The sequence below is a fragment of the Haliotis cracherodii genome, unplaced genomic scaffold (genome assembly GCF_022045235.1).
Source record: "Haliotis cracherodii isolate W230 unplaced genomic scaffold, xgHalCrac1.p SCAF_1, whole genome shotgun sequence".
Lineage (NCBI taxonomy): Eukaryota > Metazoa > Mollusca > Gastropoda > Lepetellida > Haliotidae > Haliotis > Haliotis cracherodii.
The window spans coordinates 84,200,540-84,223,408 of NW_027266264.1; the positions used below are offsets into that span (position 1 = coordinate 84,200,540).

A 22,869-nucleotide genomic window follows, 5' to 3' on the forward strand; every position below is an offset into this window, starting at 1 on the left:
TCAGAATACAGTAATATGGCTTGCATTACATATTCAGTCAGAAAATAGTATTACATGTTCTAAATCAGAATACAGTTAGAGCTTGTATTACATGTTGAACATGCTGCTCATTGGATTAATGAGAATAGTATCACATACACCCAATACACAATGAAACACAAAAAGATACAATGTACAGCTGTCAATATAAAACAACAAATGTTTGACACAATACCAGCTACACTGTTACAACGATGTTCATAAAGTGACTTAATGAATTACAATGTTTAAACATGTTCAACGTCCAACCTGTTGAATAATGCAATACTCAATACTATGGCCCCATTTGTAAAAGTAACAGCCCTTCAGTAACATCAGTACTTCCATTAATAACAAAATTCTCATTCTCAGTCAGAAAATAGTATTACATGTTGTAAATACAGTAAGACACAGCTTGTAGAGTCTGTCTATCTCTAGAGACTGACCTATAGCACTGTGTAGCGTCAGGTAAGGACAAACTTCCAGTTATATGAAGTCGGTCTGTATAATATTCGAGCCTGGACCAGACAATCCACGCAATTGGGATCGATGACATGTATGAACCAAGTCAGTGAGCCTGACCAACCAATCCCGTTATTCGCCTCTGATGACAAGCATAGTCGCCTTTAAGGCAAGTATGGGTTGCTGAGGACCTATTCTACCCCGGATCTTCACGGGTCTGCTTACAAGCATATACCCCAAATATACTGAAACAGCTGATAATATCATAAATGACTTTAACAACAAGAGAGTTTATCAGTGAGTTGAAGGTGTGAAATACAATCATGAGACTTACCTTCTTAATAACCTTTGTCTGTTTTGTATCAATAAGACCATCCTCTCTATCCCCTCTGAACAGAGACAAGCGCACATAGGGATCACTGCAACAAAACAACATACGTCAGTGACAAGACCATTACCACGGTTACATCTATCCCCCTGAGCAGAGACAAGCACACATAGGGATCACTGCAACAAAACAGCATACGTCAGTGACAAGACCATTACCATGGTTACATCCATCCCCCTGAACACAGACAAGCGCACATGGGGATCACTTCAAGTTTGTATCACATTACATTGTGTATCAGCTGCCATCCATATCTATATACATGTATTCATGTCACCCTTTAATATTTTGTATATCCTTGACTGACACATGCTTTAGTACATCACTTGTTACATACATACATTGCTTTTCTAACTGACACATGCCCTATCCAACCATACAAAGTGGCAGAATGTACCACAATGTAGTTGATCTTCAGAGTGAGTGAGTATGGTTTAACGCCGCTTTTAGCAATATTCCAGCAACATCACGGTGGGGGACACCAGAAATGGGCTTCACACATTTTACCCATGTCGGGAATCGAACCCGGGTCTTCGGCCTTACGAGCGAACGCTTTAACCACTAGGCTACCCGACCATCTTCAGAGCACTAGCTCCACATCAACACTGCAGCAGCCATATGCCTCAACTCCTGACATGGATATTGAAACACAGCAGCTGTCCGAGGCCAATAACTTCCAAGTCATACATGAATAACTGAGTTAGTATGGGTGTTTGCCACTTTCAGCAATATCTAACCAGCTCACACCACAAATGGGCTTCACATGTTCTACCCACGTGGGACTCAAACCCAGGACTACACAGTGGTGAGCCAACTCTGTTTAGGTTGAGCACCAATCAAATCAACACTCCGCAACATGTTCAACAGAAAGTAATCAGCATGGTGTATCAATACCACGAACAAAGTAGAGGATAACCTACAAGCAACGAGGAATTACAGATTATCTGTTCAAAGTAAATTAATTTGTAAGTCCCAAGGCATGGCTTCACCTTTCACCCCTATTTCACAAGGGACACAAAATCCATACTTCTATATTGGTGTTGGTTATTCATTGTTTTTACTCAGCGCTGTTCACAAGAACATGCATAGGTTGGGTGTTCTGGTGTAGGACACCTCGGGAGTCCACGGTTTGAATGATAAATGATGTCACAAGGCTCCTTATAAGTGTTAAGTCACAGAGTACTTACTCACAAGTTCTTATCTTATTGAATATTGACAATTTTTGGGGGGTATTCAATATTTTTTTACTTCTCTGGGTTCAGTCTGTTGGGTATTTTACATCAGTATTTTCTCATATAATTCTGCGCTACTGCTGATTGAGGTGACATATGCACCTGTTGGTGTGTGCTCCAAGTGTTTCACTGACTTACAACAAAGATATGCATGTCTATTTAACAATAAGAGCATATCACAGCCATCGCCTTGTACATGTTGTGCCTGTATTATTCACTGCAGTAGAGTTCATGTATGTGTGATACATATATCAGTAAACATATATCTGTAAAGAATTACTCATGTTATAGGAAGGCAAGTTGAAAACGATCATTGGGTAATTATGCAAATTGTTGTAAAACTAGTGTTTTTTGTAAGTTTTCATGTTTATTTATACACAAGTAACTCTAACCTAATTGGGTAGTCGAGGTATATTTTGCGTATATTTGACACAAGCTGCTTATAGGCAGCTCTGCTGACATACAATTGTCTGTGACAGCATGAACAATGGATTATGTCATCTTCAATTGTGTGTGATGATGGGTTGTTACGAGTATTATGTCACATTGTGGATTGCTTCACAAAGAAAGAAAACAATGGATCAATTGGCAGGGACTAGCCAATCTGCAGGAAATAACAGGTAATAACATACGCTCACTGAGAATGACAGAAACTATTTTCACGGTCATTCATGGCTAATTGGGTAACGCCAGAAATATAATGTCTAGAGAAATAGAGGTTATCACGCGAGTGAGTTAGGGGATGGCAAATATCCTGCATTAGGAATAAACATTGTATTTAGCGAGCCAATTTAGTTCCAACTGAAATCTGTTTCCTATACAGTGGCGAAGCAGCATAAACACAAAACAACAATCCTTGTTTTTAATGGCCTTTCGCGGCAATCCATCGGTTTGTCCACTAGAGTAACTGCCCTTTGTCAAAGGGAAGCTACTCTAACCCTAGTCTATTAGACGTCACAGCCACGGTCAGCCGTTGTTGACAGTCGGTCTGTCCTGTCATAACGTTAAGAAGTGTAGTCAGATGTACATACAGCGACAAAACAAAACAAGGTAACAATTCAAACATATTTCGGCCAAATCCAACTATTTCAGTTTGTGGAGAAGGTTTCAAGCCACAGAGGTCTACAAGCACAGATATGGCGACTGATCCCACTTGGCTAGGCCTCGTGCCCTCGCAAAATTGTTTCAAAATTTGGACAAAATTTATATCTCCAAAGTTGCCAAAACTTAGCTACATCACAGTTAGACACTGATTTTCAGCATATTAGACTGTTCTTTTGATAATGATAGCAATAATCCCTGTAGTTTATCCTGATTCCCAATGGTTAATTCTGACTCGATCGCCGAATGACGAGGGTGACGCCGTGTTTGTTTATAAACAGTGAAAGTAGTCCCTATTTGACCTTTGAAATTTGCATCTCTATCCGCATATGACGCCAACGGATATCGTTTTTATCCGTTGGCTTTATCCTGCCGAGAAACCTACCCATTATATGATAATACTTATTATTTGCTTGTTTGTTTGTTTGTTGTTTAATGCCGCACACAGCAATATTCCAGCTATGACTGTGGTCTGTTTAAACCAGACATTCCAGTGACTGACATCATGACAAAAGCTAAGGTCAACAGTGATGAATAACATTCCAGCCAATCAGGTACAGCTATTCCAAGTTTTTCAACATGCCAGCCCCTGATCTTGCTGAGTGCAACATAATTATACACACTTTATAGCTGCAGGTATTGACAGAAACACATCAACCTCGAAATCCTTTTGTACAGGTGAATCAAGAAAGGGGTCCAGTCTCCCCTCCCACCACCCATTCTTCAGATGCTGCTGAATGCTACCCTGTCACCCAAGAGCAACCCAACAGTATGGTAACTTCCACAAAACTCCTTCCACTCCACTCTTACCCACACAAATCCTGAGAGGGTGCAGGTGATGAATGATATACTTGTTTGTTGTTTAGTGCTCCACTCAGCAATATTCTAGCTATATGACTGCAGTCGAGTCGAGATCTGGACCGGACAATCCAGTGATTGATATCATGAGCATCGATCCACGCACATGGGATCGATGACATGCTTCAACAAAGTCAGCATGCCTGACCACCCTCTGACCACCCTGGTCGCCTCTTATGACAAGCATAGTCACCCTTTTTGGCAAGCATGGGTTTCTGAAGACCTTTTCTAACCCAGATTTTCGTGAGTCAAATGATCATAGGTAATACTACTCTATAAGAAATTAATAGGACATGGCAGACATATAATGACCAAACATATTCATGCTGACATGCATGACTATGACTAACAATTTGTTGTGCCCTAAAGACACAGGAAAAATGAAGGAGGGATTCTGAAATATGAAACATCTTTCCCCCTTAATAGTATATCACGATACAAGTTGAGGACAAATTATCACTTCACTAAGGTATCCTGAATGTTATATTGACATAGCTAATAAAGTGTGCCCTATCTTTCATTTAACACACATGCACTATTAGTGTGGCACGTTACGATCTGAAGAGCATCACGCAGCATGTCAAGTGGTCTCCTTCTTCTCAGCACCGACCACTACACACAAAGTCATATACTCCTCGGCCCTCACCACTGTCTACTGACTGTAACACAGAATAATCACAACTTCATAATAAATATGATCATGATGTGAAACGGGGTTTAACGTCGTATTCAATATTAAATAAAACGTAAAGCCATGTGCATGCATGTGTGTGTGTGGCTGCTTGTACTTGTCTGGATGAATACCGGTTTTATTGTGCTAGCCCACTGAGCTACCAAGCCACAGTTTAAACATGGACAGCAGTTAGACACTTTATACGGACTCCGAGCTGGCTGGTCCTTGTTTTATTCCCCTACTGCCGAGCACCAGGCAGGGTAACAAAAAGTACCATCTTTTCATATAGTTTGGTATGATGTGGTTAAAGGATCGAACCACCGACTTTCTGCACAACAGGAAGATGCTCTATCCACTCGGCCATGAGGTGCCCCATTAAATGAAGGCAGACACATTTACGATGTTTGTTTGTTGACGTACTGACGTACTTAGCAATATCGAGCATTTCTGATTAAATACAATGATTTATACTTACCTGACACAACACAGTGCTATAGGTGTAGCGTCAGGTAAGGTAAAACATGGGTATTTCTGATGACATGCAATACTTTTATACTTACCTGACACTACGTCTATAGCACTGTCAGACTAAAAACCTTTTCATCAGCCGGAGCTATTGTACAGACTTGTTATTGTAGTAAGGAACCCTAATACAGTAAGAGGTAGGGAGATCTAAAACTGTTTATTATTGTGAAAGTCAAAAATATATATTATTCTAGGACTAGCTTGAGTAGATTAATTATTCAACTGATACTGACAGCTGTAAAATTAATGAGTGAAAACTTGATAAGCAAGTGAGTGAGTGAGTGAGTTAATGTTGTTTTTAGCAATATTCCGGCAAGAACATTGTGGGCAACAGCAAAAAGCCTGGGTTTTTCAGTGTGACCAGCAAACACTGTGATCACTTGGCGCTGCCCACTTGTGACATTGACATGGCACTACTGCCGGACAATGTCAGTTATTGGAAGATTCCCATTTCAAATACAGATTGTTTTGTGGGCAAGCCCAATATCCATCTCTAGTCTTTCAAGCATTGTCTTGATATTTGTAAATGGAGGCAGTTCCGACAGTCCGAGACGGTCAATTTTGTTGACGGACAGTCAGTTTTTAAAAGTTGCATGCCCTATTGTCGAGCTATTACTATATTCTCCATATTAGCTAAGCTGTAATTCAATGTAAGATGTAAATTAACTGTAAATGTTAAACACATTACTGATGAATAAAATTTCAATTAGTTACTAGGTTGACAATCCTTCAGTTTATAGTCACTTTCTGAGAACTAACATTAAACTACTATTCCTACTACCTTTCGTTTATTTTGAAATTTCTCGACAGGCAACATTTTATCTGGTCTGGAAACTTTGTAAAGTTGCCAGTCCGGCTGTCTGACTGAAATTTTAGGGAATTATACACTGATGGAGGACAAACTCTTTGGAGCACCTTTTGAATACAGTACCACAACTCCTCGTGAGGACGATCACGACAAGCAACCAGCTTTTGTGTGAGAATACATCAGATACGAACTCGCGACCTTCGGATTGCTAGCCCGACAGCTAACCAACTGAGCTAGGTCCACACCGTAAAACTAAGTGAGAACTTACCTAGTCATGCCCACAACGTTAAAGAACTGAACAAAAAGGGTCAAATAGGTGACAGACATTATGATGGTTACAGGTACGCATGAATGACATGGGATTTACTAATTTGTCGAGTGATTTTTGACAGAAATGTGTGGTAGTGATCATAGCAAGGTTGGTTGGTTTGTTGTTTTATTATGCAGCACTCAGCAATATTCCAGCTATATGACGGCGGTCTGTAAATTATAGAGTCTGGACCAGCACAACCAGGGATTGATATCATGAGCATTGATCCACACAATTGGGATCGATGACATGCTTCAACCAAGTCAGCAAGCTTGACCACCTGATCTCGTTAGTCGCCTCTTACGACAAGCATAGTCGCCTTTTACGTCAAGAACGGGTTGCTGAAGCGCTATTCTACCCTGGATGTTCACGGGTCTCGTAGTAAGGAACAAAGGAGGAATAAGTATGGGTAGTGACGCCACAAGGGTGAGTCCACTTTTGAATCATTACTGAATAAATGTAGTGGATAAAAGTGGCTTGTATGAATGTTCCAGGACTGTTTCCAGTAGCCAAAATATTCAACACTAAACCATTTCATCCTGCTTTTCTCAAGTTTTTGTGTGAAGAATAATAGGAGCCACTATTGAATCTATAATAGCCCCTGGTGTGACTGGCAACAAAATACTACAAGTTATGTCATAGGGTATTGTGAAGTGTTTGAAAATTTTGTGGTACTGGATTTTAAAAGTAGGCCAACTCTTTAAGACATAGGTATCTTGACTAATATGGCTTAGAAATACCAGACCATCACTACCAACATGTCAAAGACCTGAACTCATACAGTTGAAGCCATTTTGATGTAGTGGTTTTGATTTTGAGTCTTCACATCACGCCTTGCCTCTACACACAGGACCCCTCTGTCATTGTCGATCAGTAAACATATATCTCTATGAACATCATTGCAAATCTTGAACAGCATTCATCCATCATTGATGGAAACAGAATGGTGATGTCCCATAATCGTGTCAATCAATAACAATCAACATGGCCATGCTCTTCAATCACTGAGCTAATCCATCAAGTGTTTACCTAAGTTTGATCTCTTTGGGGCCATCAGTGTTTTAAGCCAACATCAACTCTGCATGATAAAACACAGAAAGACATTTACACTCTTTAATCAGTATCTGAAACCATGTTTTGTTATGTCCACTTGTGTGTACACGTCAATTTTCAATACGGAAATACACACCTAAATAAACAATTCCATTCTGTATAGGATCTACTGGATAATCCGAGGTTCAAATCACAATATCCATGACAACATGCTCTGATTTAAATAGCAGCATAAAACATTTATAATGAATAACTTATCTCTCAGTCCTGTCTGTAACAGAACACAGACTCACTAGCTCCCTGAGGGTCCAGTAAAGCACTCACAATAAGCATACCACAAACTGAAACATTCCTGCCTTTCCTCAAGCATGTCATCAATCATTCCCTGTCTGAACATGCTGCTCATTGGATTAATAAGAATAGTATCACATACACCCCATACACAATGAAACACAAAAAGATACAATTGTGGGCTGTCAATACAGAGATAAAAACAACCAATGTTTGACACAATACCAGCTACACTGTTACAAAAATGTTCATAAAATGACTGTTAATGAATTACAATGTTAAAACATGTTCAACGTCCAACCTGTTGAATAATGCAATACTTCAATACTATGGCCCCGTTTGTAAAAATAACAGCCCCTTCAGTAACATCAGTGCTTCCATTAATAACAAAATTCTCATTTAACATTTGATAACAAAGTTTTAACACTGCTATATTTACAAGAATGAATACACTATAGGAACTCCTTGATACACATTTTTTTAAAGTGTGCAACATGCACCGACAAGGACGTTTATGTTTGTTTAGCAATTTACTGGTACTAATGCTAACAGAACACCTTTCATCCACCTTCGTACTCGGTGAATGTCATTTCATCATGAAGTAGATAAACAAGAGTCATCAGAAAGATGACATGTCCCCCCTGCAGCTGTCTGTAAAGTAACCACAAGTAAATGTGCAATTCTGTATGTAATGAGTCAAGAGTTGAATGTTCTTGAAGAAGCATATATTGTTCACCCACAAAAGATCCACCATGGTCGCATCCATATGAAATGGAAAGTAAAACAAGTGTGTTTCTGTGGTGTTTTTTTATGCAAACAAATGACAACTTACAAGAAACAATAACTAAACAAGCGTATAGTCAACAAAGTCATCTATATCCCCCGCCCATTTTAACACGTTATGGTCCCAAACCAGGTAACTGACCCAACACTTCTCTTAGCCCATGTCAAAAAAGCTGCAATGGAAATTCTAAAATAAACATTTCTAAAACCCCTGAATATCAAATGACACCAATTCAGTATGTGCTTTATATATGGACATGCAATGCTTGGCAAGGAAATATTTAACAGTTTATTTGTTATATTCCATAAGTGAACCCACCCTATATCAAAACTTAAATCCAACTTGTTGCCATGGAAACGTAAAAAATAAAAAATTCTAAAATTCTGTAATAGCAACAGGCACCAGTTTAGTATGTGCCTGGTAGTCATGCAAAGTTTTGTAAGAAAGCATTTAACAGTTTTTGAGTTACGCTCCGGAAACGAACACCACCCTTATAGAACCTAAGTCCAACTTGTTGCCATGGAAACGTAAAAAAATAAAAATTTCTAAAATTCCTAAATAGCAAAAGGCACAACTTCACCACTTGAGTGATACAAATGCAAAGTTTGATGAAGAAGTGTTTACCAGTTTCCGAGTTCTGCTCCGGAAACAACCATCACTCACAAAGTTAGCCTATGTCCAGCATGCTTTCATGAATATTGGAAAATAAAAAAATTGGAAAAATTCCAAAATAGCAAAAGGCACAACTTCACCACTTAAGTGATATAAATGCAAAGTTTGATGATGGATTATTTAACGAATTTCGAGTTCTGCTCCGGAAACGATTCAGACAGACATGCCCATAGCTATATCCCCCCACATTAGATGCCGGGGGGATAATAAAATAACACTTGTAATACACTTGAGAAAATCTGTCCTCTTCCTTCCCAGAGAGTTTGATAAAAATCTTTGAACATGCTTACATTTCTGAATTCCAGTTTTATTTTGTGAATTTACCATGCTGTAATCATTTGTCTATGGTCTTCATTTTCCAAGTGTTTGTCTAGATCACATTTGTGAAAAATAAATTCCATGTGCGATCTCTTGGCACCAGGAACATATTTCTTCTGTGCACTTAAGCATTCTCATACTAGGAGTGACGAACTCTGATATTTGTACTTATATAACAGTCATATATTGTAAGGAGAATGATCATATGTAACATGCATAAACTATCTTAATAAATATACCACACTCAAAGTTTACATGAGATAAACAAATAGAGCCTGGACAAGTCTAACAAGCAGGGTATAACATGGCCAGTAGAGATGCACAATAAACAGGTTCCACTGAAATCATGGAAACATGCAGGACACAATGGCAAGCACTCTATATTCACATCAGCCTCCTCATGACCTCACTGAATATAGATGGCCTCATGGAACACACTCCCCGCATCATGCTAATGATACGAATACATCACGGTTTGGGATTCTGTGTTTTGTCAACTGTATCCATGAGTAGAATCAAACCATGACAAGCGAACACATGCACTGTTGGGCTACATCATCATTGACACAAGAGTCATATGCATTAGGAGGTGACCATCTAATATTCTAGGGGATGGGTATTTTTTCAGACAGAAATTTTTATTGTCTCTGCTTTCAAGACTTGCAAATATTTCACTGAAAGAAGGAACCATCTACAAATATTTCACTGAAAGAAGGAACCATCTATCATATTTTGCTTCACAACATATTCTTTTGAAATCCTGAGCAATTACAGCGAATATTATATTTGGGGGCAAAACTTGAGGAAACCTTACTATTACAAAATTTTCTATTAAAAGAAATGTGAAAAATCATGTTTAATTGTTTAAATTATCCCTTTTCATTGGAAAACATGTCAAAGTTCATTTTCAAACAGATTTTTTCAAGTCATCATACAATGTCAGATCTCATCAGCACAGCATAAACCTGCCTTTCATTCTACCGACATTGCATCAAGTGGTGGGGTAGTCTGTGGTTAAAGTGTTGGCTCGTCACGCCAGTGACCTGGGTTCAGCACCCAACGAGTACAATGTGTGAAGCCAATAACCGGTGTCTCTGCCATGATTATTGCTGGAATAGTGCTAAAACCTCACTCACTCACTCACTGTAACAATGCTGTTGACTGGGTGCAGCTTACTATTGCGCTAACTGGCTCTGGCTGCTGACAGTGGTTCCTTAGGTTCCCCACCACTTGCCACTCAAACACCCCTTTACGATCATAAGGGTTGGGAACCATTTGCCACTCAAACACCCCTTTACGATCATAAGGGTTGAGAACCATTTGCCACTCAAACACCCCTTTACGGTCATAAGGGTTGGGAACCATTTGCCACTCAAACACCCCTTTACGATCATAAGGGTTGAGAACCATTTGCCACTCAAACACCCCTTTACGATCATAAGGGTTGGGAACCACTTGCCACTCAAACACCCCTTTACGATCATAAGGGTTGGGAACCATTTGCCACTCAAACACCCCTTTACGATCATAAGGGTTGGGAACCACTTGCCACTCAAACACCCCTTTACGATCATAAGGGTTGGGAACCATTTGCCACTCAAACACCCCTTTACGATCATAAGGGTTGGGAACCATTTGCCACTCAAACACCCCTTTACGATCATAAGGGTTGGGAACCATTTGCCACTCAAACACCCCTTTACGGTCATAAGGGTTGGGAACCACTTGCCACTCAAACACCCCTTTACGATCATAAGGGTTGGGAACCATTTGCCACTCAAACACCCCTTTTCGATCATAAGGGTTGGGAACCATTTGCCACTCAAACACCCCTTTTCGATCATAAGGGTTGGGAACCATTTGCCACTCAAACACCCCTTTACGATCATAAGGGTTGGGCACCATTTGCCAATCAAACACCCCTTTACGATCCTCAAGGTTAGTTGTGAGGCGGGGTTTGATTTGCAGGGCTCAATTTAGCTATATGAAATATGCACCATTGCAACCTAATATTTATGTCCACATGCACCAAGTGCACATAAAACTTCATGTCTGATTAACCCTTACATGTCCACACTACATCAATCTTTGGACAAAGTCATCATCTCAAATTTATATTTACCATACTTCATGACACATGACACAGTCATCAGAGATCTGTGATTTTACTTATTAAGAAGAGTTTATGCATCTGTTTCAGTTTTGATAAATTTATGTGACCAGGGTGCAACCTGATTTAGTCAACATAAACCCTGTGCAGGTTAAATCAAGTTCCTTTGATCAAGCCCTGGTCAGCCATCTCTTTTTTATGAATTAATCCATTGTAATTTGAGGAAACTCTGTACAATTAATATCAAGTTTTGGGTTTCGAGGAGAATATTGGCCATTGTGCATAGACATAACCCTTATATAAAGGTAAACAACCTGCTGCTGCTGACTTGGTACATCAGCACTAACTAGCTGTGCCCCTGGTCACCTGGTAGGGTGCTGCCTAATTAGAGTAACTCATCAGCCTAGCTTAGCTTCAAGCTGGCAGCATGAGTTCAATCCTCCACACAGCACTAATTGAAACCTGAAACAGTGCACCCGGTAAAATGGAATACTCCCTCACTCACATTCAAATAAGTCTAAATCAGTAACCAGTAGTATTAATTTTCACAGTGCAATTTCATTTGGGAGGTGTTGTTTCATAAGCTTCCTTAGGGCGTCTAAATTGTAATTTCACCATTTCTGATGAGAATTATGGAAATCATGCTGTGAACATCATTTCTTATTCCAATTGTTTACAATGTGGACTATTATCACTACTTCATTATTTTCAGAAAACATTTCCAATTTTTCACGCTAATATCACATTTACTTAAATTGACACTGTTTGGTACATTGAACTTATTGTCATAGGTCTTCAAGTCATGTAATACTTTTCGCACATGGTACTATGGTAAGCCAGGATTGTATTCAATGCTGCTTTGAACAGTATTTCAGATAAATTATGTCATGTCAGCTTTAACATGTTTCTGTGGCAGAAAGCCTCAAGTGATGCAGTTCTTAAAACACATTAGTAATATCCACAAAAACAGGTATGGTGTTGAGAGATTTTGGCACCTTTGACGAGCTTCCCGCCCCCACTCACCCCTCTGCTCAGCAAATATGGTATGTTATGACAGTGGTGAGTGATATATTTGTATCAATCAGGTAAGTATAATAATCCTATGCCAAAGGATATAAATGTCATGTACGTTTGTCTCACCATCACCATGACACAAGTCATTCAGTGTGACACGAGGAATAAGTCGGTAAGCGCGGTAGACGTTCCTGGATCAACGGACAGCGCCGAATTGTCAACCGGGATAATGATAATATCAACTTGTAAACATGAACAAGTCACGTGAATGTAGGTTACATGCACTGCTGTCCTGTCGCTTCTTGAGGATACACGCGTCGGGGCGTCTGACGCCGCCGCGCCCGCCCCCCAGCTGCTCCCCACGTGAAATGTCACTCTTACCTTGCTCCAAAGATATCCTTCTTCGCTAGGTTAACACCCTGCTCCACTTTAATCCGGAGAAGTCGGGTGGTTCCTGGGGGCTCATTCTGAAAAACAAATCGGACTAATTAGCCATGGTTCAAATACAGCGCCCGATGTTTATCGATCTAGTGTACAAATCGTCCGCTACTTACTGGAATCTCTGGCAATCCAAATACCTCAGTTATACTCGCCATAAACTGTTTGCTATACTAAAAGTCGGTTAACTTGTATACTAGATCTGTGCTGAATGTTGATGATGAAATGCGCAAGTCCGGGGAACGTACCCGGATGTAGTTGCACAATGACCTTACTAACGTCACGACCTGACTCATTTGCATGCCGCCAGGTTTAAAATAGCTCATGTAAACACTGGGGGATTGGGTCAATACAAATACTTGTCCTTTATGTACAGAAAAGAGGTGTAGTGTTGCGCAATATGTCACGTCATGTAGCATCATAAAGGTGTCAGTACATGGACTTGTTTATTGGTTTTGAATAGCAAATCTTTCATCAACCCAAAGAGGGCCCCTCTATTCACATGACAGTGACGACGCTCTTTAAAATACTGCTAAGAAAACGTGTTTTAATTCAGGTCAAGTGGGAAGGCAAGCAATACTTTAATATCAGCTGTGTATGTGAACGCGCATGACAATATATTCGTTGTAATGCTTTAATTTATATTGAAAAGATTGTACGATGTAAGGTTAAGCGTGAATTTAACGATCAAAACTAAAAACAAACTCGAGACCAAGCAAGTGAATATATTAACAGTTGAAATGATTAAGTTGATTATTTCGGCTGAAAGGAGACTATAGTTGATTAACTTTCATTGTTCCAACATGTGTAGGGCGGTTGATGTTAATGTCAAAAGTCATGGAAGTGACTTCAAAACAGGAAGCTCGTGCACCTGCCCATCAATGTTTTACACCCAAGATATGTTATGAAACACATGTGATAACCAATTCTTTAAAGAGGTCACGTGCCATCAATCCCTTTCTTCATTCATACTTAGGTATTCGTTCTTGTTACATTTTAACAAATGTCTGTCTAAGATATGTGCATCATGTTCAAACGAAAGCATTACATGTTGGATTGTTTTAGGGACAATACCCAGTCTTTATAGCAGACACATATATCAGCCTATATGATAGTAGCGCCAATATACACATGGGTCATGGGCTTTTAAGAGGATATCCACTGTCATTCTACTGAGGAAGAACAGGAACATGTCTGTTGGACTACCGGAAGCAGTTATTGTGTATGTGCGTGAATAAAGCTGAACAGGAGATAATGTTCAGCTATCGATTGTCATAACTTCTCACGTCGTACAGTTTCAATACCATTGAAATACCAGTATCGGTGACGCCTCGTGTCGGTGTCTGGAAGAAAGCTTCCACTGACGATAAGGGATGAGGACAGCGTTGGCATCTTGCCAAGGTTTCGAAATCAGACTGGGAATTTCCTTTCTTGATATGTAATATTCCACGCTGCAGTGGGGCATGAAGACCAACATTTAGTCATGAAATCTAATATTACACAATATCCTTCTTGGCTCTAAAAATAAAAAAATAAAAAGTTCCTTATGCTGTGAAATAGAGCCAGCTAGAGCTGGCTGGACTTGTACGCGTTTCTAGATTGTTTTTTTATTCCATAAAATAAATATATTCCACAGTCATGGTGGAGGAATATGGGGCATGCGGAACGGTTAACAGCAGACAATGAAACTATTCAGGACTGATGCAATCGTTTAGCAGGTGACGCAGTTCATCTCAGTATTTACATTTCTTAAGGACTTTAATACATACTTTTACTATTGTGACGTTTACTATTGACGTTGGTCTGCCATCTGACACTGGATCGTAGTGTACAGTGTGTGTGTGTGTAGTATGTTGTAGGCAGTAAAATTGACTGAGTAAGAATATTGATATTTTGGACCCCTCCCTTTAAAACTGCTGGATTCCGCGCTTGATTTTTTCACACACTTACTTTAATTGGGACAACCTGCAGCCGATTGGTTTCATATAATCTCGATTTTCCAGTGTCGTATCTCCATTTCTTTGCCCCATGTTTGTCATAGTAGAATGGATAATTAATACACTTGATAATTGGGGGTGTGTTTAACGCCGCATACGTTCACGATATTGTTCAGTTATCATATCTATACTGTTATGAATTGTTTGACAGGAATTTCTTAGAAATTGACGGGTGACAAGTAAACACAATTTAAACACTTCTTAAGTTTACTATAATAAGGATGTACTGTACATTGCTTGACAGCGGTATACAGATCTATACCGACACGTCACTATTACAGTAAAATAAACAGATTGTTGTCCATAAATTGTGTCTACTTTGCTAATCAGTTATGTGGGATGAAAGCCCGGTATTATTAAGGTCGTAGACTTTTACCACTTTAGTGCAACCTATGAGCACTGGCATATATGGTCTTGACAAACTCAAGAGCTGGGGGATTCTGGGATTCACACCAATAGGCTACGACAGCGAATCATTGCACGACCAAGGGGCGCAACTCTGGAGATGCGATGCCTTAAGATCCCAGATCTATCCGCGACCCCCTCCTGTACATGAGTACAAAGCATCGAACAAAAAGCCATATTGATATGGCCTATAGAGCTATATGCTGCGTACGCATCTCTCGCCAAGGCTTTCTCCCGCATGGCGACAGATGTAAACCCTATAGAGTAACCTCCCTTTTCGAAGCAGACGACAAGTCGACGCTCTTTACAAACGAGTGCTGTAGGGCTATTTGGGGGCCTTTACGGCGCGACTGATTGAAGTCATTCAACATTGCCTTGTCTGCTATCTCCAGTTTAACTACCTACTTCAATCAAAGAAAATATTAAAGTGACAACTCTTGTTAAAACACACAAGAAAGTCACAGACCATGCCATGGAACAAGCCCTGAAGGTGAGTGGTTGCTGCAATATCATTAAAATCAGGTCTAAGGTCTCGCTCCCACTTTGTTTAGCAGCAGCGAGAAGTTTTGTCTGATCTTAATGAACTTAGTGGTTATTTTTGTGTTACACAATGTTTATTATAGTGGAGATATAATACCTCCGTGTCAAATAGAATCTGGACCAGAGGGCCAATGAGTAGCCTGGCTCCATGGCTGTACTGAAAGAAAAATCCATGGATGTATAGTAATTTTATCCTTATAATAGGCAAGTCTAGATATGTGGACAGTACTCCAGTCTCCTACAGGAACAACTTGTTATTATTTACATAATCTAGAAATTATGATTTTAACTAATAATGATTGCCTTAGAGACTTGTGCAAGTCTAGCCAGTGAGCAGCAATACCAGGTTGGAAACCCTCAAGCGAAACTCTAGCGAGGAAACATCGTTTTGAAAAGGAGATTGCACAGATGTTTGGAAAGGTGCGTGTTGTACGGGGTAATAGTATAAATATTAAATAAGTCGGGAAATATTTTGCGTTTGATGGCAAAAAAATGGTCCAGTTGTTAAATATATTGTTGTTGAAAATATTGTCACCATGTTTTTAATGCGGCACCATCATCAGTATGCTTCAAGACAAAGGGTGTGCATCCTTGCACACCCCACTGCATCCCCGCATCGAATTACATTAGAATGGAGACTGGGATGCGAAAAAACTACATGTTGTTCATATGCTTTGATATTCACACAAAACCTTTCTACACATTTGCCTATATATCAATACCGGTTGAAAATAGCGTCGTGCAAATATTTTCCGGGTATAAATTCCACTGTAGTGGCAGTCTACCGAGGTTTCGGTGGCATGGAATAATCTCTGACAAACTAATACAAAGAAGATTGTATGGGCCGCTGGGACTTGTAATATGCACGGCATCTATCTTTTGTAAGCGTTAGGAATTATTTGCCATTCAGTCGAACCTTCTAGAATGCACGTAAAAAGACTAGAAGCGAAGAGTAGTGTGTTCATTGTGAAAACTGATATGGTAACATAAATGGATCTATGTAATCCCATTGTCACTGTTGTTTGTTTAAATCCATACCAGTAGCCGTAACTCTGTACATTATTCGTTAATCCGGACGACATGACTGCGCGGCGTGGTACCGCCCGGTTTATGCTAATAATCTGCAATGAATATTGCTTTGGGACATTACTTAATCATCTTTCTCACAAAAATGGTAACAAGAGGTAAAAAAACAATCTCATTAAAGATCGTTTCCCACGCGGCCAATCTGCGTCGAGGCTCTAAATTCTCGCATTCAGACCGGCATACCTGTATCTGATTCTCGAGAACGAACACAAGCGGGCGTTTACGAAATTAAATAATAACGCAGTGCTATAATGTAGTTGTGGACATTTGTCGTTTTTGAGCGCTATGGCATTTACACCCGACAGGGAGTTTTTCAGACCTTCATACAGAGGTATCGCATCAGGGCAAAATATCTGATTTTTTTAGACAGAAGACAAAACAACAACAGTAGCAACCAAATGTTTAGATTGGTCTTTAAACGACATCATATAATAACATCCCTCCCCATGTCGATCTAGTTTTCATTACCTAAACCTGTGAACGGAATCCGTGTGAGGGGGGATCTGATTATATTTCACGTTTTAATTTTGATTCGGCAGATTCGTATACAAACATATATCTACTGCAGCTGGTATAGAATAAAATTGGTTATTGAAGCCATCTCTTTGTAACCGGGGTTACTGTGATCAAATATACATATCACTGGAAAAATAACCTTTTTCACGTGTCCGACTGACATGAAAGCCACGCCTAACACAAAAATAAAATAAAATGTTCCTAATATAATTGAAGAGGAAAGAAAAATATCGGAGCAAACGGATGACCAATAAGAGTGGGTTTAAGATCGGATACAGTGGGGGAATAACTCAAAAGTAATCAACGTTATTTCTCAAACTCGTATGAATAATGGTTCTTTTCCTATACATTAATATTAAAGTTTGAGATCTTCAAAGTAAACAGCTAAATATATCACAAGAATTTAAGTGATATCGATCTTAGGTTATGCTCCCCATAACATATAACTATATTTCATGTATATAATAAACCCGGTGATACTTATTAATGTTTATCACCATTATTAAGAAAGGAAACTGCAGGAAGGCCACGGATTGCAAATCACGAGAGGCCCCATCAAGGTTGTATTAATCATAACCTTATAACATGAACGTGATGTACCCTTTCGAACAGTTTCGAAGCACCAGTGTTAATTTGATACACAAAAAAGACAATACAGACCCACACGAGCAATGTGAATCTACAAATCTGTTGTCCCGAATTAATTAATATAAAGGTACACAGTACGAGGTAGCATTATAACGGCGAATCATAACGTATGGCCGACCGCCGAAACATCCGCTATACATATTTATCATCCGCATTGCCTCTATGGGCCATAAACATCTACATTCAAAGTTACAGTTTCGCCTTTCCGAGATGGAGCTGTATCACCTGACCCGCAGTATTGCGCCAGACGTGCGGAAGTCTGACGTTAAAGGGGGTCTGGACTCGGGAAGATTTGCAGTCCCATTACATGAGATTGGTACCACTTGTGTGCTAAGTTTTATAATGCGGATCAATCTAGCAATTCATGGCCTATACAGAGACAATGTCACAATCCACTTACACAACACGAATTACAGCATCTGACCGAGATCAAATACACTCCCGACGAAGGAACCCTGTTTTAGTCCGGAGAACGTTCGCTGATTTAACGATTATACGTGTGTACCAACATGTGACTGAGCAGTATGTATACTTGTAACGATAATATATATTATTATGTCCGTACACACATATTGACGGATTTAAACTGGCGACATCTCGCGTCTCGCGATATTCAGGAAATGAAGTGTCAGCTCACTGTGACCCGTGACAGGTTGATGAGAATGAGAATATATTAACTGTATGCTTACGTTCGCCGTTGGCTGTTCGTTTACAGATGTTTGTTCGTTTACAGACGGCTGTTCGGTTGCCGGCGTTTCTATTGAGCTATCCGTCATTGTTGTATGGCCACCACTAAATCGCCCGTTTGGATCCACACCTACATCAGTATGCATTTCTATCACAGGCAGATAAGGTTTACTGACTGGGATACACGGGGACGGCACGCAATGGACGTGTTGCAATAGTCCGTCACTTGACCGCAACGTCGCTTAGTCATACAACCAGTTAACCTGTCAACACAGCGAGGGGCCGACTTAAACCGGCCGTGTAAACAACGTACACAAAATACTGGGCGTTTTATTCAAAGATGGTACAATTCACGTATGGTGTGTGGGGTAGAATGTCATCGGGATATTTTTCCCGCCACATCACACATACATGTGCCATATACCGTATAACAGGACAAGGTCAGATTGTATTGTGTGCATTAAATCGGATCGATGCAAAAAGAGACGCATATGGACATGAATACTTTGTCTTTCTGACACCAATGTCGTCCCACGTCTCCACGTACGTGTTTGGATTTTCAAACGAGTATAAATGTTAAAAATATACCTGTGGACTATCGATATATAACTGATGTTAATTTAAACTTCAACAACATACATACTATTTAGGATTTCTGCTGAATTAATTGGTAGTCATAGGTACGCTGAAAATTGACACTGCCCGTGTGACGTCACAGGGGATTGAATGGAATAACACACTTGGCTACGGCCAATAGTTGACATACTTTGGCACATGAGTGTACAAAATAATAACGACAACTTATCGCCTCATTCCTCTGTCCGTCATGGAGAGCTATCCCTTGATGTCTGTTGACGAGATATAAACTAAACCTGCAGGCGTAAAATACATTATACACTAATTTCGATAAATGAAGTCATGTGAATAGCGGGCCCACGGACTAATAATGGAAGGGAGGTCACTCTAGCAAACTTGATGTGCAAGCTCTTGATTTTGCGTTCACGCTTATACTGATCTGTTTAAATGTGCGAGTGTGGCAAATGTCAAGAGCAGTGACTATAAGATTGAAGTATTTCTTTTAATTTTGATGTCGTCATATTTTAAAAATAATATATTCCTGAAATTATTTTTTTTAACTTGCATGTATTAAATTACACAACAATACAATGTTATTTGCTGTCTCCTGTTGTAATTGTCGTGACGAGTTCTACACATTTAAAAAAAATAATGTTTTAAGTACAATAGTGGCATACTGCACACACAAAACTCATATGATTATTAAACCAGAGGTGCCTCGGATACCAGGCTAGATGATGATCGTGCGTTATGGAGAACTGAAAGGATCCCTTGCCACCTCGCCGACCACGGAGAGTCGTTATTACTGTTATAGTTTGAATTACGCACTCGACGACCATCAGTATAAACTTTGGTAACATTTTATTGCTGTTATACAGCTTGAGTTACGCTCTCGACGACCATCAGTATAAACTTTGGTAACATTTTATTTCTGTTATTCAGCTTGAAATACGCTCTCGCCGACCATCAGCATAAACTTTGGTAATCTTTTAAGACTGTTAAAAAAACTGATCAATATCCTATTGTTTTTACGTTGTGTATATTTCATCCAGCAACCATACTATTATAATTTATATTTGTTTTATTCTTGTTTAATACCGACCCTATGGTATTCATCATAAAAAAACTCCGTTAACCATGCAAGTAATAAGAAAGATGCCTTACACACATGTACTCAGATACTCATAACGAAAAGCTAAATGTAATACATCGGATTAGTAATTTCAAATTGTTCCGCTCATAAGTGAGTTTGATCATATCAAGTTGTGCACGACAGAATTTATTTTTCCTAATACTTGATATTTCCCATCCAAAAACGCTTAACCTCTGTATCATACAATATCATTCTTACATTCGGTCGTCGAAAACCTCTCACAAACGGCACCTGAACAGTTTTCCTGGAATGTGCGCATTAGTATTACGTCCTAAGGCGAGTGATTGGTCAGTCGGACAGTGACAATAGTCAACTTAGTCTCAGCTGAAACGTGTGTTTTAGACAGGTGTGGCTTAACTACCATATAGGGAAACGACAGATGCCTACATATCACTTTTCAACTTTGTCGCCAACGCTCCCTGAAAACAATGTTCATTCCTAATACATTTACCATCCCTAAACACAGTCGCGCGATAACCTCTATGTTCCAACATGACATGTCGCTGTTATATATCTGCGCGTGTTGTAAACGTGACAAGCATAATCCTATTTTGCACACTATATAAAAACATAGTGTATGCAAAACACGTGACTTAGATCCGGGGTAAGTTATACTTTGAAAGTCAATCAGTGCTTTGTTGGGTAAACTAATCGCAACTATTGTATACCAGACTGGTGTGTATTTAGTATTGGTATATGAAGAGTGTTCAATGGTTGCTTGCCTTTATCCTTCGTAACACTTAGCTGCATGTACATGTACAGTCTTAAATTTTGTCGTCCGTGTTGCTACTAACTACAGTACCCCCTGCGAGAGGGAGTTGATAACGTTACATTAATCAGGCTTCAAACAACTTTTTTAATTTTATGAGCAGCGATATTGTTGTCGACTCTAACAACACATGATTTTGTTGTTAATCTGGATCACTTCTATGTTGGTGCATACCATGTAGAATAGGAATGGGAATTTCCTGAGAAAAACAGAATATTGATACACTCCTCACCCAAAACACAACAACAACAATAACCCATCAGGCTAAATTTAAATTTAAAGAGATGCGACATAAGTCTTTTGTTACATTGTATGTGGTTGGACTTACATAAATAAACATTCGCGATGCCTGTGGACCTTCTTCAAGTCTCATTTACTAAACTAACCAAATTAATAGGCATTTACTTCGGAACTGATTTTGACATTTATATTTTCATAAACACTACCCTACACCCCACATAAAGATTATGTACTGCATGCGTGATGAGTATTCTTTAATGTACATGTATGACCGGAATACAATTTTAAACAGTCAGCAAATAACAGGCTCTTGATTTCTATCGCCAGCTTGTGTAAGTTCGTTTTCTATTTATCTTGACGTAGAGTGCAAGCTGCCACCGTGTTGACAGAAGTCAACGACGGTGTCGCGAGTAGAGACTTGTTGTTTGGGCGACACACCTGGCTGACTTCATGTCCCATTTCTTATCATTTTCGTTGTTACGTGGCTGAAATGCTGCTGATGCGACTTTAAAAGTTAACTCACAATGGACTGATTCACCATGCATGCGAGGCTGTGCGAAAACCGTGTATACATCTGTACAATGTTGGTAATCACCATATTAACTGTATCGGAACAGATAATAATGGTTTAATAGTCCATATATTGACCTTCCTCAGTGGTATATTAATATATGTATATGCTGTATCGGTCATATATACTGTATTCAATGTACTAACAATGTATGAAATTCAATAGACGAATTCCTTCTCCAAGGGCAGTATCTGTAGACTGTATCGTGAAATTGTACACAAATATGGTAATTGCGCATTTGTTGGGGTTTTTTTCCTCCGTGTGAATCGATAAGCAGACACATTTACGAGGGGTTTGAACTTGATGTGGACTAACTTTTAGTGCATGGAATAAAGATGAGTGGAAGGTTCAATACAATCCATTCGACAAGGGAACCCACGAGTTACTTACTTACTTACTTACTTAGTGCATGGAATAAAGATGAGTGGAAGGTTCAATACAATCCATTCGACAAGGGAACCCACGAGTTACTTACTTACTTACTTACTTACTTACTTACTTACTTTGGAGATTTAACGTGCGCTTTCCAACTGATGCGTATTTCGCACACGGGCCCGGCCAGGCCATTTAATGTGTTTCCGAAAGGGGCGAAAGTGGTGTGTGCAACCCATGAGGGGTCTTTTAGG

At 39.5% G+C, this 22,869-nt stretch overlaps 1 protein-coding gene across 6 annotated transcripts in view; it reads right to left on the bottom strand.

The window, feature by feature from the left end:
* The window catches only part of LOC139449598 (E3 ubiquitin-protein ligase NEDD4-like), an 86,576-nt gene that overhangs the window by 27,535 nt on the left and 36,172 nt on the right, over positions 1-22,869 (bottom strand). For 2 of the 6 annotated variants that reach the window (XM_071231184.1, XM_071231104.1), the window contains exons 1-3: positions 18,937-19,094; positions 12,999-13,084; positions 815-899 (exon numbers count right to left, since the gene is read on the bottom strand). In XM_071231184.1, coding sequence (XP_071087285.1) covers positions 815-899; positions 12,999-13,084; positions 18,937-19,080 — 315 coding nt within the window. In that variant the 5' untranslated portion in view covers positions 19,081-19,094. Of the gene's footprint in view, positions 1-814; positions 900-12,998; positions 13,085-13,171; positions 13,280-18,936; positions 19,095-22,869 lie in introns of those variants that run through there. The other 4 variants (XM_071231506.1, XM_071231423.1, XM_071231341.1 and 1 more) reach the window with 3 other exon arrangements.